A 16237-nucleotide genomic window follows, 5' to 3' on the forward strand; every position below is an offset into this window, starting at 1 on the left:
ATAGCTCCCACCTTATGCAGAGCTACTTGGTCATATATTAAACCTGCAGTTACAAAGTCTAGAGTTTTCTTTTGTGACACATTCATTTCTTTTCCTTATTTTTCATATTTATGTGAATAGCTCTAGTTTTTATAAGGTTAAACTAATACAGAAGCTTAACTTCTAATACTGAAACGTATAATACTGAGTACAGGCCTCACCTAAAAGGCTGTATTTCTTCCTAGAGGAAACAACAGCTCCAGAGGGCCACTACTGCTATGACACTTTCGGGACAGCCATGCTCTGGGCTGGACATCAACCCTGAATCACGTGACACTGGTGCCTCTGCAATACAGGGAACAAGATTTGAAACTGACATCCAATCTTCTACGAATTCCAAGGTTGTTGCTCTGTAAGGGAAAGGGAATGTTTAAACCCAGTTACCAGGCCTCTGAGATCACTTTTTGCTACGTATTTGCAGGGCACTCTAGGGAAAATTGCTTCACCTTCCCCAGCCTCGGTATCTCTCCCATGATTGAAATGATATCAACGCTGACCTCACAGAGCTTGGACCCAAAGCTAAGTGTATTCGATTCCAGAACTCTTAACTGCTCCACTAGACAGAGCCCTGCCTCCGGCCATATTCACACATTTCACATTTTGTAATCATGATGACAGTCATAATCACTGTGAGGATTACAATTGTTGAAAATTATCTCTTTTTAATATTTTTTTTTCTCAAGATTGGAAGAAAAAACATGCAAAAATAAAATTTGCATAAGGATAACAAAATATTGCCCAAAGAAATCCAGGGTACAAATAAAGTTAACGGACTGCTGCTAACAAGATTTTTAATTGGCTCTCAGGGAAAAAAAAAAAAGGAGCGAGACAGAGAACCTGAAGAAAGCTCATTATTCTTTCTGGACTTCTATGAGGACGGTGGGATTTAAAAAAGTCTAATGGTGCATATTTTTCTAATTGTCCTTTACCCTGACTCTCTCTGCTGGCTTTCCCCACGAAGACCGGATGAGATGTCCAAGGAAAGAGGACAAAACAACCACTTATATTAAACAACTCTGGTTTGTAGGATATCTAAGGAAAAGCATAGATTAAGAAAAGATAGAAGGAAAGCAAAATGTGGGGATATGGCATTTGCTTAATCATGTAGAAGTCTAAACATTAATTAAAATTGACATTAATTAAGAAATATAATCCCACTTGCTTCATGAGAGCCGTTGGCTGGCTGGAAGAAAAAGACAACTACTCACATGGAATCGCCCATTCTACGACAGGCCTTCTAGGGCCTTCTGTAGTCTCTTGTCAGCTTCTCCCTTTGGGAATTCTGGGAATTCTCCCTTGGGAATTCTGCCCACGGGAGAGGTTGAGAAATGGCGGGTTCACTGCAAATCCTTACTTTACAAATAAGTACTTAATAACTGTTCTGCTGATAGATGCTTTGATTATTTATTTTACTTCCAAATCGATTCAGGGTTTTTTTTTTTTTTTTACCAAATCCCCTTTTTCCAAGATGAAAAGAACACCCAGTATTTATTGAGAGCTTACTTCCTAGGTGCCACCTCTGTTACATGTGTTACCTCAGAATATTCATTGTCTCTCCTATTTTTGTTCAAATCTCAACAGAAAACTTCTCACAAAGCACACCTTAAAACAACGATGATAATAATACATAATCTTTTTTTTTTTTAATTTTTTTTTCAACGTTTATTTATTTTTGGGACAGAGAGAGACAGAGCATGAACGGGGGAGGGGCAGAGAGAGAGGGAGGCACAGAATCGGAAACAGGCTCCAGGCTCTGAGCCATCAGCCCAGAGCCTGACGCGGGGCTCGAACTCATGCACCGCGAGATCGTGACCTGGCTGAAGTCGGACGCTTAACCGACTGCGCCACCCAGGCGCCCCAATAATACATAATCTTAACAACTCTTTAAGAGAGGAATTTTGATCCACATCTTACAAAGGAGGAAACTTGGGTTCAGGAAACTGAGTCAACTGTGGAAGGTCACAACATAGCTACCAACAGAACCTGAAATTGAACTCTTGTCCTCAAATCCTGTAGTCCTACTACACCACAGCTGTTTCATGCTGGGAGCGGTAAATTCTCTAAAGACAAGTAGTAATTTTAGAAACAGCCAAAGGCACGGTGAATAAACCTATATTTTGAAACTTAATTGAATACTGAAATGTTTAATGTACCTAGAAGGTGTTAGTGTTATTAAAGTCAGTGATCAAAGTGGGTGATAGAGTATAGTAATAAAAATCATCATCATATAGTATAATTATGAAGTATTGAGACAGAGTTAGTTTCTCATGTGGCTTATAAGGTCCACCCCAAAGAGAAATTTTCCCCAGACTGATTTGAAGATTGGCATTGGTCTGATGGCTTCTGATAAAGTGATAAAGTGAACTGCTTGTTCCTATAAGTGCTAATATAATGACAACGGAAATCAGTATTTTAAAAATTTTTTTCAATGTTTATTTATTTTTGAGAGAGAGAGAGAGAGAGAGAGAGAGAGACAGAGTGTGAGCGGGGGAGGGGAGAGAAAGAGGGAGACAGAACCCAAAGCAGGCTCCAGGTTCTGAGCTGTCAGCACAGAGCCTGACGCGAGGCTCGGATGCATGGACCGCAAGATCATGACCTGAGTCGAAGTTGGATGCTCAACCCACTGAGCCACCCAGGTGCCCCTGGAAATCCATATTCTTAACTTCATATTTTATCCTGTTTATGCATAACCATACACTCATAATTATATTATATATTATAACATATAATGTACTATATAAACAGTATCTTATATAACATATATGTGTGTATATAATATGCAATATAATACATAACCATACAGTGACATTAACCACATTTTAATATGTTTCATGAAATAGTCCTGATGACTAATTAAGGGCTTAATAAGTTCTTAAATAAGAATTAAATGAAAAAATATGGAAAAAACAATATAGGCAGATATTTGCCTATATTGTGTCAAGTTTTTACTGTTTTCCCTTACTAAATTGAATGAGTATTTTGAGTGTGTCAATAAAAAGACAAATTGAAAATCAAATTATTTTTTAAAGAGTAGTGACAATGTCTACATTAAAAAAATTTTTTTACAAAGGGGTGCCTGGGTGGCTCAGTCAGTTGAGCATCTAACTTCAGCTCAGGTCGGATTTCCCAGCTCCTGAGTTTAAGCCCTGCGTCAGGCTCTGGACTGACAGCTCAGAGCCTGGAGCCTGCTTGGAATTCTGTGTCTCCCTGTCTCTCTGCCCCTCCCCTACTCACACTCTGTCTCTCTCTCCCTCAAAAATAAATAAACATCAAAAAATAAAGTAATGACAATATCTACAATATAACAGTTCTTTGTTTGCTTATTATGGGGTACTCTCAAAACATCACAATGATAATAATACAGATTTTGTAACTTCAAAAGTCAGAGATATTTTTGCATCTGGTGAAAAGAATATAAAACAAATGTAGAGAAAATCACTATCTGTTTTAGTCAATTAATAGACAGTGTATAGTTTAAACTCACTAGAAACACTTAGGACATTTAAAGTACAGTGGGAAAAAAACAAGAGGCCCAGCCAAAAAAAAGTGTTGGTATGAGAAAATGAAATGCTGATAACATGAAAAAATATTTTGAGGGGTGCCTGGGTGGCTCAGTCAGTTGGGCATCCGACTTCGGCTCAGGTCACAATCTCGCGGTCTGTGAGTTCGAGCCCCGCGTCGGGCTCTGTGCTGACAGCTCAGAGCCTGGAGCCTGTTTCGGATTCTGTGTCTCCCTCTCTCTCTGACCCTCCCCCGTTCATGCTGTCTCTCCCTGTCTCAAAAATAAATAAACGTTAAAAAAATTAAAAAAAAAAAAAAAAGAAAAAATATTTTGATCAAGAAGAAAAAACCTGTCTTATCTACACAATCGGGAGGAAATGTCTATTACTTACCAATTGCTATTTTTTCTTCTCTACCTCTTGGGTGACATTTTGCCCCTCCCGGTGCAACTACTGCTGTAGCTGAGTCAAATGCACAAACCTGGAAAAGGACATAGAAAGTTCAAAACTACGATTCTCTCCTCAGCAGAAAGGGAGATCAGTTCACACTCCCCTTGAGACCTGCTCCTTTTTAACGCCTAAGGAAAGAAGCTGGTAGAGAACTCGTTTCTTAAATTGTTTGAAATTATGAAGTATCCTTAAGTTCTTCAATCTTCTCTCTATAAAGTACATTAAATGGGGCTATACTAAGATCTTGTAATTACTAGTTCTTTGCCAGGAGGCAGATAAAACAATTGTAAGGGACAGTTTAATATATTGCTACTCAGTGACCCAAACTAGCCTCTGCCTAGAGATTATAGGGACATGGGGCGCCTGGGTGTCTCAGTTGGTTAAGCATCCCACTTAGGCTCAGGTCATGATCTCGCGGTCTGTGAGTTCCAGCCCCAAGTCGGGCTCTGTGCTGACAGCTCGGAGCCTGGAGCCTGTTTCGAATTCTGTGTCTCCCTCCCTCTCTCCCTGCCTCTCCCCCACTCACACTCTATCTTTCTGTCTCTCTCAAAAATAAATAAACATTAAAAAATTTTTAAAAAGAGAGATTATATGGACAGAATCTTGCTGATTTTTGATCAAGGGAGTTACAGGGGAGATGACTGTGGCAATAGAAGGCCCTGGAGCAGGCAGAGACTACCTACGAGGTAATTCAGACAAAAGAATCAAGAACCTTGAGCTCTGATTTTAAAGTTTGAAACTGAGAAGAGAGACAATACCAGAGATGTTTGAAAGAAAAAAAAAGCAACATAACTTGACAAGAATGATCCATGAGGTGTTCTGGGCTACAGTAAAACATAGAGAGAGAATTCCAGTCCTCTCTTTGCTATTTAACTATTTTTATATTTTGCAAAGTCAAATCAATGGTAATTTGAGTGGGAGAAAAGGCAACACAAGGGATCACGTGTTTAAAAAGATGGGAAAGAAAGATGGTGTCTGGGGAAAGACAGGTTTACAGGTTGCCCAAACAAGCAAAAATGTCAAGCTTTGAGTTTGTTAGGTAATTTTTTGTTTTACTTTTTACTTCTTTTTTTTAATTTTTTTTTTAACATTTATTCATTTTTGAGAGTGAGAAAGACAGAGCATGAGTGGGGGAGGGGCAGAGAGAGAGGGAGACACAGAAGCAGGATCCAGGCTCTGAGCTGTCAGCCCAGAGCCTGACGCAGGGCTCGAACTCACGGACCGCGAGATCATGACCTGAGCCGAAGTCGGACGCTAACCCAACTAAGCCACCCAGGCGCCCCTGTTTTAGTTTTTATTTCTAATTGGTAGTAGAGTGTTTAGCCATACTGAACCCTTCTGAGGTCTTATATCTGGTTCTGTTCTTTGCCTGGAAAATGTGGGAGAGGAATGATTCAAAAACGCCTCCAAGAAACCTAATGAAATTCTTTCAGAACATGATGCTAATTTGGATGGGAAAATGATAACCTCAATTTGAGGCGGGGGTAAGAAATATACACAAGGCAATGCCCAGCTCAGTAAGGAGGCAGCAGAAAATGAAGATCTGGGATTTGCGTTAGCTGTTAGGACAGGAAATGCTGACTGTAGTCTCATCGGCATAGAAGCAGTATTTGAAGCAATGAGAATAAAACTCAAAATCGATTACAAACATGCCGTGACTATCTTTTTTACTAAATATCAAAGTGGGATAGGAGTAGAAGGCATATGCCCCTCGAGGACAGAGACAGCAGAATGGGGCAATGAGAAAGTCGACCCGTCCCTGCAGACCACAGGCACTGGCTGATCTGGCCAGTTAAAGACAGGACTTCAAGCAAATTATGTAACTTTCTTATAAGAGGGGATTAACTTAATTGGTATTTGAATTTACTGTAGGTATTAAATGAAATAATATATGCAAAACTGCTTTAACTTGAAACATTTGTACCTACAACCAAAATATAAATCAAATTCCAACTGTGTCCGTAATGGAAGAATGCCTCATTGTCATCACCCCTCCGTTTCCTGCTGAGATTCGCTTCCTTCCCAGGCACCCTTACCATCTTCCCAGAGCGGCACTGTGAAGGTCTGTCTGTACCCTCTCACCTCTAATCTCATGTCCCAGCCACACATCTCATGTGGATTTCCTTCCCAACTGTAACTTCCTCTCTGTAGTTCGACACACTCTTTTACCTACATTCCAAGTGACTTCACTCCCTTAAGCAGCACACACACTTTTGTCCCTAGGGAAGGTAGAGGTAAATTCTGGGTGCAACCTAACCATGTTTTTATTCAGTTACACACAATCTAATTTGTGGTGACTGTATTCTGGATAAAGTTACCAAGTATGCTTCCAGGGTCAAGAATCTGACCTGAGATTCTGTGTGTGTGTGTGTGTGTGTGTGTGTGTGTGTGTGTGTGTTTCTTTAAATGCAAATTCTCATTTTATGGATGTGGCCCTAGATACTTCTCTCGGGATGCATAAATAAAGTTTCATATTCTTTGGTTAATTTCTAGTGTCTCGGGCATTTTTGTAGCCTCCAAGAGAACTGGAAACGTCCCATAAAATTCTTATTCTCTCTAAGGCAGCATGGTATCCAGGGAAACAGTGTCACAGGCTTTGGAACTACCAAGAGCTGGATACAGAACCCAGCCCAGACCACTTATGAGCAGCAAAAACTCCAGCCTGTTATGTAACGCCTGGAGGACTTGGTTTGGAATACAATGGAAATAATGGTTTCTACCTTGTAAGATTACCTTGGGGATTCAATAAGGCAGAGTAGGCAAAGCACTAAGCAGTGCCTGGTATAAAGTAGATACTTAATAACTATCTGTTGAGCAAACGAGTGTCAGTGACCTTCTCAGTCAGCCCATCCGAAAGCCTAAGAGTGTGCTGAACATACTTGAAAGATCCATCCAACTGGAGCAGACCTAACAGGTCTGGTTTAGCAGCAGCTTAATAAAAACTTGTCCATTTACAGATTGCAACAAGTGATTTATAAAGGTTAAACGTACCCTTCTTTAAAAAAAAAAAAACACGACATCATCGTTTGGAATAAAAATAAATGTTTGATATAACTCTATACTTTAATTTCAAGAAACACACAGTTCAAGTACCTCATTCTAGGCAGGAAGTTAATCTACTTTTTAATATCAGAAAGTATTTATGGCTTTCAAATAACAATGAAAAATTATGCTTTGCATGGTTCCTACGCTATCACGCCTGAAAAGTCAACTTTTTTCCATATGAATTTTACTGTCACTTCTGGTCGGCCAATTAATTAGGTAATTCTGTAAGACTAGGAACCTGATCTTTTTAATGTAAACTTTGATTGCTCTCTGTTAGTTGTCTGTTACCTTTGGAAACAAAGAGGAGACGGTAATTATCTCCCTCTCCCAACTCTGTTCTTTCATGGGATGATATGGAAAGTTTTCGGCCGACCCCTGGAGAGTAAATATTACAAATTCTAGGAAATGCGACTGTAGAAAAGCTTCGACTGAGAATTTCTGGAGAAAACTTTTCCTTTAAAATTTTAATTTTTCCTGCTTTTTGTTTACCCTTCTATAATCTAGAATGTATCCCACCCTTTGGTAACCTTTTCAAATATAAAATCTTATGCTAATTGAACTGAGAGGCCTGAAGAGCAGTGGCTAAAAATATACTCACACTTACAGTGGTTTTGTAGTAATCACCTATGCATCTGGAAGGCATTCAACATTCCAGAAACTTCATTCCTATTGTACAGGTGTTAGTCCTTGAGTCTCCAGATCAGATAACCAGTGACACTGATGTTTCCTGACTATGCAAGAATCTTTCTATTTGAGTGGTATTGGACAGTTAATAAGGAGCACTAAAACAAAGCTTAAAGTTAAAGAAAGTTTCAGTATTCGGTACGAATGAAAAAAATTAATAAAGCTCCTACTACATACAAAAATATTTGGTCCCACTGCAATGTTACAACCAATTGAGACCTTATGAGAGTCCTAAAATCAGACACCCCTCAATAGACAATGGCTAACACACTAGCGGTATTTCACTTTTCAAACTTGCTGAGCATCAATTTCCAAATCTGTAAAATGGAGATAACAATATGAGTCCATGGGGTTTGTAGTTAGAGTGAAACACAAGCCTAGCATAGGCTCACACAGTGCAGTGCCTGGCACACAGTAAATTCTCTTCCCTTTCTATTTAAGTTTATACACATCTGCATGAAATCATATAGGATTAACCGTAATGGAGCATTATGAGCTCTGAGTCATTTTAATCCATATTTTACTTCTGTGCAGCTATTGACTGTATGCGTGCAACACAATTTGGACATAGGTTGAGAAAGTGAATGGCTGGTGATTTTAAAGAGGGCTGTAATGGACACCATCGTTCAGTTAAATCATCACATGAGAAAGCTTGATATGCCGATGAGGCATCAGTAGGATTTATCAACCTCAAATGGGCACGCATGATTGCTCTGAAATCTTACTGTGCCCCCAAATCTCAATCCTATGTTTCCCAATCGTCATTCCACACCTTCTGTAACACAATTAAACTCCAAGTCTCCCTCACTCTTAGCTAATGGCTCCAAGGACAAACAGAAACCATCAGAAGGGAATTCTCCCATTTTTCCGTCTAGTAAATCTGTAGCCATCCTGTTCTTTCCCTTTTTAAGGAAAGGAACAGGGTCTCTCAAAAGCCAGTTTCTCAGCATGTGCCCTATATCTCCATCCCCTCCTGTATTCTTAGGGAACCTCATCCCATTCATTACTCCTTTTCTCGCTTATATCTTGCATATATCTACCTACAGTAGAAAGGTCTACTGCATTAATTTCCGGAGCAGTCAACTTTGCTCTAATATCTTCCATTCAAGACGACACAACCCAAAACAAAAAAGCAGTATACCATCACTTTCTAGCTACTACCCTGTCTCTCCACACTCTACCCCGTCGAATTTCATAAAGAAAGGGCCATTTATGCTGTCATCTTCTTCACCTACCATTTACTCTTCAACACCGAATCAGGATTCCATTCTCAACATACTGTAAAAGCTTCTCTGGGGCCTGTTACTCATAACTTCTGTATTCTGTATACAGAATCCTGTTCTAAAGCCAGCAACATCCAATGGAAACTTTTCAGTCTTTATTTTATTTGACTTCTCACCAGTATTTTACAAAACTAACCACTACTCTTTGAAACACAATCTCCGTTGATTTTTCCTGACGCCACATTTTCCTGGTTTTCTGTCTACTCCTTGGGGGTTCCTTCGCAGTCTTCTTGGCCAGCTAGGCTCTTTTTCTACCCCATCTCTCTCTCTCTCTCTCTTTTTCTATTCATAGTTTTATTATTTTATTTTATGTTATACTATCAAATTCTTTTTTTTTTTTTTTTTTTTTTAGCTCTTTTGAGATATAACTGGCTAATCTCTACCCAGCCTCTTAAAGAAGTTACTCAGGGTGTGATTCTGGAATCTCTTGCCTTTCGCATGTTCTCAGACTTGACTTCAGAAAATATTTATATATGGAATGGCCACAAATCTATATATATTTATATTCCAAACCAGTCTTGAGCTCCAGATTCTTATATCTGCACATTTAATTTTTCCACTAAGATGTTTTACGAGCATGTCAAAATATGTCCAAACTAATCACTTGAGCTTCCTCCCAAACCCATTTGAACCCTTTCCTCCTCAGGAGCTTTGCTATTTTGTCCATCTGAACAAAATTCTCCAACTCTTTACCTAAGTAATGCCTACTTTCCCTTAGGTTTCCACTTACATGTCACTGCTTTTTTTTTTTTTTTTTTTTTTTTTACATTAAAAAAATGTTCATTTATTTTTGAGAGAGAGCAGGGGAGGGGCAGAGAGAGACATGACAGAGGATCTTAAGCAGGCTCTATACTGACAGCAGAAAGCTGGATATGGGGCTCAAACTCACAAACCATGAGATTGTGAACTGAGCCGGAGTTAGACGCTAAACCGACTAAGCCACCCAAATGCCCCTTCAACATTTTTTTTAGTATGTTTTATTTTAGAGAGAGAGAGAGAGAGCACACACATGTGGGAGAGGGACAGAGGGGGAGGGAGGGGGGGAGAGAGAGAGAGAGAGAGAGAGAGAGAGAGAGTCTTAAAGGGGCTCCGCGCTCAGTGCCAAACCGGATGCGAGGCTCCATTCCAGGACCCTGGAATCATGACCTGAGCAAAAACCATGGAACACGAAGCCGTTCAACCGACTGAGCCACTCAAGTGTCCCTAAACGTCACTGTTTTAAAAGGGCCTTCTTTAACTCTCCTAACTAAATTAGACTATCCTATAGCACCCTGCATCTCCCTTCAGAGCACATATGACCACTCACAGTTATAAACTGATTTGCAATCTCAGTGTTCGATTCTGCCATTTCCCTTACTTTCCTCTGGCTCCCCCCTCCTCACAACACTTCCACGCTTCTAACATTCCATATACTTTGCTTATTTATAGTTATGAAGTTTTGTTTTTCTCTCCACTCTGGCACGTAAGGTCCGTAAAGATTTCTTGTCTCTTTTGTTCCCTGATACGTTCCAAATGTCCGGCACATGCTAGAAATTCAATAAATATCTGTTGAACGAATGAGAGACTACGTCTGTTTTGCTACTCACTATATTCCAAACTAATCAATTTCAGTGGAATTGAAGGGCAGGTACTATAAAATCTAGGATGAAATATGGAGCACAACACCATAAACACAGTAGGATCTCATGCCCTGTGAATGAATGAAAGCTTTCGAATGAAAAAGGCATATTTAATTTGGAATCTAGACAACGGTCCTCTTTACTATTTTTTGTTTGTTTTAGCACACAATCTTGTCTTTTGTTCTCTTTCTCCACATTCTAAGAAGTTTTAAGAGATAATAATATGAGGCCAGAGCTCCATGAGAGGAAAGACCATGCCCTTGTACTTCTGGTGTCAGCTGATGTCTAGCCCTCTTCCTGGTACTTAGCAGCAGCTGAATAAATAAATAAAATTAGGAACCAATGAGGGGAACTACCCAGTGAATATGTGCCATCAGGTGAAGGCCAGACAGCACCAGACAGCAGTGGAAGAAGCTGGGGACTTGGAATCAAGGGGGTGAGCTCCATTCCTGCTTCTACCTTCCGACAAAATCTGGCAAGTTCCATAGGCCTGCTTTTTCACCTGGTGGGGGGATGAAACTAGACGATCTACTAAAATGTAAGCTCCCTGAGGCTAGGGACCGCATCTGTCTTGTTCACTGATGTGAAAACAAGGCCTAGATCGGTACGTGTGGCACAGAGTAAGACCCCCAAGAATTTGTGTAAATATCTCTAAACATTCCTTCCAGTGCTAACAATTTAAGGGAAAAATAACTTTGAGGTATTCTAAATAAATATTTCTTTTGCTAGGATCATATACAGATTACCATCATCTTAGAAATAAAGAGCCTAGGGGCGCCTGGGTGGCGCAGTCGGTTAAGCGTCCGACTTCAGCCAGGTCACGATCTCGCGGTCCGGGAGTTCGAGCCCCGCGTCGGGCTCTGGGCTGATGGCTCAGAGCCTGGAGCCTGTTTCCGATTCTGTGTCTCCCTCTCTCTCTGCCCCTCCCCCGTTCATGCTCTGTCTCTCTCTGTCCCAAAAATAAATAAAAACGTTGAGAAATAAAGAGCCTAGTCCTAGGTGAAAAGAATACAAAAAAAAAAAAAAATACCTGTTACTCTCGGTGAGTTGGTTACGGGGATTTACCTGTTTTACATTTTCACCGTGCATTCTGGGGTTCTTTAATTATATTTAGATAAATAATCATATTTGTACACTTAGCGTTTGATCTGGAACCTTTAGCTCTGGGCGCGAGAACACCCAACTCCTGAGGGACTGTATACTCACAACTGTGCAACTTGTACTGGTTCCAGTCTTGCTGGCGGTCCTTCCCTGCCATTATGTAGTTTCCGAGGCAGGATGGGCTCTTGCCATTTCTCAGCCCTTTCCTTCCTCACCCATCCTCTGCCTTCACCCCTCTCTCCCATTCGAGGCTTTCCCCTTGGCTGGCCCGACGCAGGGAGAGGTCAGGAGAAACTGCCCCAGCGCTCAGCGCCCCGGGCAGCCGCAAACCGCCTCCCCCAGCCAGTTACTGCGGACCGCCGGCTCTCCGAACTACGCTCTACACGCGCTTTCGTATCGAAAGGAAATCGTGTTTTCTACCGTAAACTAGGGACCGCTGGTGGGGCGCGAATCTCTGCGTCTACACTTGTTTTCTAGCCCCGGAGCGGCTGCAGGAATTGATTGGTTCCCTCGCGCCCCGACGCTTGGGGTCCCCCCGCGCTCCGCCTGGACCCCGCCCCCTCGCGCGGCCATCTGCTACGCTGTCTGACTGTCTCTCGCTCGGCCTCTCTTTCCCCTCCACCACTCCCTGACCACCCCCCCGGCTCCGCCCCTTTCCCCTCCCCCCGTCCGGGGCTCCGAATCTTTCGTGGCCGTTGCCAGGGAGACAAGCCGATACCAGGCAAATAGGCATTCGAGAAAGAAAAGGGGGGAAAGCTACACGGCAGTCTGGTAACAAAGGAGCAATAAAAGCAGCCCCCAAATGGAGGGCTGAGGACGCGTCTGCGAGAAAATCCGAAAGCGAGCTAGCAATCCCCCCCAAGTTAAAACTAGGAGGGGGGATGCAGAGGAAGGGGCATGATTCACGTTGGGGGTGGGGGCTAGCAACAACCTTAAATGAGCTTTTGGGAATCGCCTGGATGGTGGTTTTGGATCAGCCCAGCTGGGTTTTCAAGTTGGAACTCCGCTAATACAAGAAATTCGCGTCCACCTCGGCGGCTGGGGGCTTGGGCCAGGCCAGCGGGCTCCCTTAAGGGTGATAACATGTTTGGCAGGATACACTTCTACGGAAACGTCTTTCCATCAGCTCTGGGGAATATGACTTCGTGAGTGAATGATGCATCTGAAGGCAGTGGACAGTGAGAAGACGCAGCTTCGTGTAACGATGTACAGCTTGGTGATTTTCAAAGCAATACTTGAACAAAGAGTTATTGGCTTGAACCAACCATCTTTTTCACTCAAAGTGTGACCCATTTCCCTACAATAAGCAGAAAATAAAACTGTGAGAATTCCGAGCCAACACCAGGAGAAATGAACCATTCTCTCGACTGCTTCTCCTCTCCATAAGCAAAAGATTATTCATTTCAGGATTACTAACCGTAAACGAGAAAAGGGTCTGATGTGGAAACGAGTGAAAACTCTGGGAGCAAAAATGTAGGCGGTAGGAGAATGTTTATTAGGCTGTATCCTTGATTTTTGACCGCCTCCTCCCCTTTAAATCAGTGCCTTGTCTTTCACACACAAATAGCGTCTAGTTCTTTGGTGGCGAGGGGTGCAGATGGAGGTGCTCTGTGTCCCCTTACAGAAGCTTTTTCTCTAACCCAAGCTAGACCGGAGCGTTCAGGCATCTTCTTGCTATTTTTCAACATGCAGTTTCTCGTTAGAACTGTAATCGTCAATCCGGTTGTTTAGCATTTCATCGCTGCTGCCTCCCTCCCTTCCAAGAAAGAACACGCTCGCTTGCATGCACACTTACACATGTTCAGAAAGAGTCCATCCGATCCTGGCAATCGGCTGAAAATGATTCATATCTACGTGAATTGCTTCCCAACCGCGTATTTGGATTCATACACTCGAGGCTGTGTGTCGTTTCACCATAGAGAAAAATTGTCATTTCATATGAACAGTGATAAAATGCGAACCGTTATGATCTTTTGTAAATGGCCCTCACTTTATATTGTGGGGGAAAAAATCACTATTTGGCAATAGTCGGGAGTGGGGGGATTCGATGAGCGTCGCAGGCCAATATCGAAATATTTTATTTCATGCCAATGCGGGATAGGGAAGGGAGTGTGGCTTAGGCTCCTTGCCGCTTTTGCATTTTCCACATCTGGCCTACAGACCTAATTCTAACTCGAGATGTCGTTTGATGAAATTCGATCTTCGTGGTTTAAATACCTTTCAATTCGGGGGCGATATAACATTTGCAACCGTTAAAGAAACAAACCCTGTGCAATATCTGTGAAACCAATATGGAACACGGAGAAAGAAAACATGCTGCACACAAATCCTAACCATTGTCTTTAACACTCGCATACACACACACATACACATAAACACACAGGGAAGATGGGGGAGGGGAGCGAGTGGAGAGAGACAGACACGGATACAGACCGACAAGAGTCAAAGCGAGTCAAGTTAACGCTTTCTCCGCCCCCAGCCACAAGTACCCCCCTCCCGCGTTAATTAATTCCAAACAAAGCAAGCCAATCAAGTGATGCATTATTATTTTCAAGCAGAGGGAGGCGAGAGGCATGTATTTTTTAATTGATTTATTTATTTGGAGGACATTAATTCTCGGTCTGAGGCTGATTTTCAAACCATTTGCAAAGCGCGGCTCCATTGTTCGCCGGGCGCGCAGGCTCCGCCCCCTGCTTTGTGTGCGGTGCGCGGATTGGCCGGCGCGCGCGGGGGCCGCGTCAGCGCCCGCGAGCCCATTCATCTGTGCACTTGGGCGTTGGACCCCGCATCTTATTAGCAACCAGGGAGATTTCTCCATTTTCCTCTTGTCTACATTGCGGCTACAAATCTGGGATTTTTTTATTACTTCTTTTTTTTTTAAAAACTACACTTGGGCTCCTTTTTTTGTGCTCGACTTTTCCTCCCTTTTTCCCTCCCTCCTGCGCTGCTGCTTTTTTATCTCTTCGACTTAAATTTTTTTATCCGGAGTGTATTTAATCGGTTCTGTTCTGTCCTCTTCACCACCCCCACTCCCCCCTCCCTCCGGTGTGTGTGCTGCTGCCGCCGCCGCTGCTGCCGCCGCCGCTGCTACTGCCGCTCGCCCCGTCGTTAACACCAACCGGAGGCTCTTTGTTCCCCCCTTGGATCTGTTGAGTTTCTTTGTTGAAGAAGCCAGCATGGGTGCCCAGTTCTCCAAGACCGCTGCGAAGGGAGAAGCCACCGCGGAGAGGCCCGGGGAGGCGGCTGTGGCCTCGTCGCCTTCCAAAGCGAACGGGCAGGTAAATTCTACCTGTGTTTCTGGTCATTTCTTTGGTGTCTTTCTCTAGTCCCGACGCTTCTTTTTCCCTCCTGGTCGCGCCCGAGGCGCTTTCGGCGGAGAGAGGAGCGTGGCCAGATTCCAGTCTGAAAGTTGAATGGAAAGCGATAGCCTAAATTGTCAATTTCTCATGGGGGGGGGGGGGGTCCTCTCCTCCACCCCCAAAGGAGTGGTTCCCGGAGAATCCTGGCAAATTCTTGTGTAGACGCGAGGAAAGAAGTGGTAAATCGTCTAAAATGGCGTGTTTGGAGCTTTGCAGAACGTGACTAGCTAGGTGCTAACCCCCCTCCCCCAGTCAGGTTGCAAATGTGTTTGGTGGGCACAAAGGTGTTTGGGTGGCTCTCTGTGTTTGCTGTCGAGATTGAGTCGCTTTCAAGATTTCTGAACTGGTGTGATTGTTGGAGGGGAGGGGGTGGGGGGAATGGGGAAGGTGGTGGAGAAAGGCTAGGAGGGAAAAGCTGTCTTATTGTATGCTGAGGCGGCAAGCCCTGGGTTCTTGGAAAGGTTGCTGGCTGGCTGGCTGGCTGGAGCTGGGCAGAAGGGTTTCAGTATCTGCTGGGCAGAAGGGTTACAGTGTCTTTCGGTGGGGCTTTCCCACTGTTCTAAGCCTTTATTCGTTAGCTGTCTGTGGAATTACACACCCGTCCGACTTTTAAATGGTATCCCTGGGGTGGGAAGACTCGGTGAGTCCTTGAAGACCCTCTCCAGATGGTCAAGAAGAGACAGTTCGGGTGTTTCGGATGGGATTGTGCGTGTGCTTGGCGCCTAGACCACTGCGGGGGGCCACCCCGGAGCTGCCCGGACCCAGGCAGATGGCCACGGTTGGGTGGGCGCGAGAGGTCGGCCATGGGTGGCTGCTTTGAAAACACTGGGCACCCACCACGCCTCTTTTCCTAGAGTAGAGGCCGTGTAGCTTCGCCTGCTCTAACCTAATGGGGAAGACGAGCTCTGCCAAGAGGCTCTGAACCCGTTAAAAATGTAAGATGAGCCGCCGTGGCGCGCCCCGGCTACACAGAATCGTAGGCGAAGGTGGGCGTGGAAGAGGAGGCAAGATCTTAGAAATAATGGGTTTCCCCCTGCCTTGTTGGTTTTATTCGGACCAGGATGCCGGGAAGCCACCTGAGCTTTGTTTGTGGACTCTCGGCTGCGCGATCCGGGCTCGGGGGCGCCTCGGCCGGCGGGCAGGGCCGGGCTGGGCAG

At 43.5% G+C, this 16237-nt stretch overlaps 1 protein-coding gene and 1 long non-coding RNA gene across 2 annotated transcripts in view; one reads left to right on the forward strand and one right to left on the reverse strand.

Annotated features, from left to right (window-relative positions):
- The window catches only part of LOC121029930 (uncharacterized), a 65088-nt gene extending 52773 nt beyond the window's left edge, over positions 1–12315 (reverse strand). Inside the window, exons 1-2 of the long non-coding RNA XR_005789988.1 lie at positions 11827–12315; positions 3933–4020 (exon numbers count right to left, since the gene is read on the reverse strand). This is a non-coding gene — a long non-coding RNA (uncharacterized LOC121029930). The remainder of the gene's footprint in view (positions 1–3932; positions 4021–11826) is intronic.
- A 2163-nt stretch (positions 12316–14478) lies between these two features.
- The window catches only part of MARCKS (myristoylated alanine rich protein kinase C substrate), a 10056-nt gene continuing 8297 nt past the window's right edge, over positions 14479–16237 (forward strand). Inside the window, exon 1 of the mRNA XM_040474619.1 lies at positions 14479–15046. Coding sequence (XP_040330553.1) covers positions 14898–15046 — 149 coding nt within the window. The 5' untranslated portion in view covers positions 14479–14897. The remainder of the gene's footprint in view (positions 15047–16237) is intronic.

This window comes from Herpailurus yagouaroundi, unplaced genomic scaffold (genome assembly GCF_014898765.1).
Source record: "Herpailurus yagouaroundi ecotype Mexico unplaced genomic scaffold, PumYag 139, whole genome shotgun sequence".
Taxonomy (NCBI): Eukaryota; Metazoa; Chordata; class Mammalia; order Carnivora; family Felidae; genus Herpailurus; species Herpailurus yagouaroundi.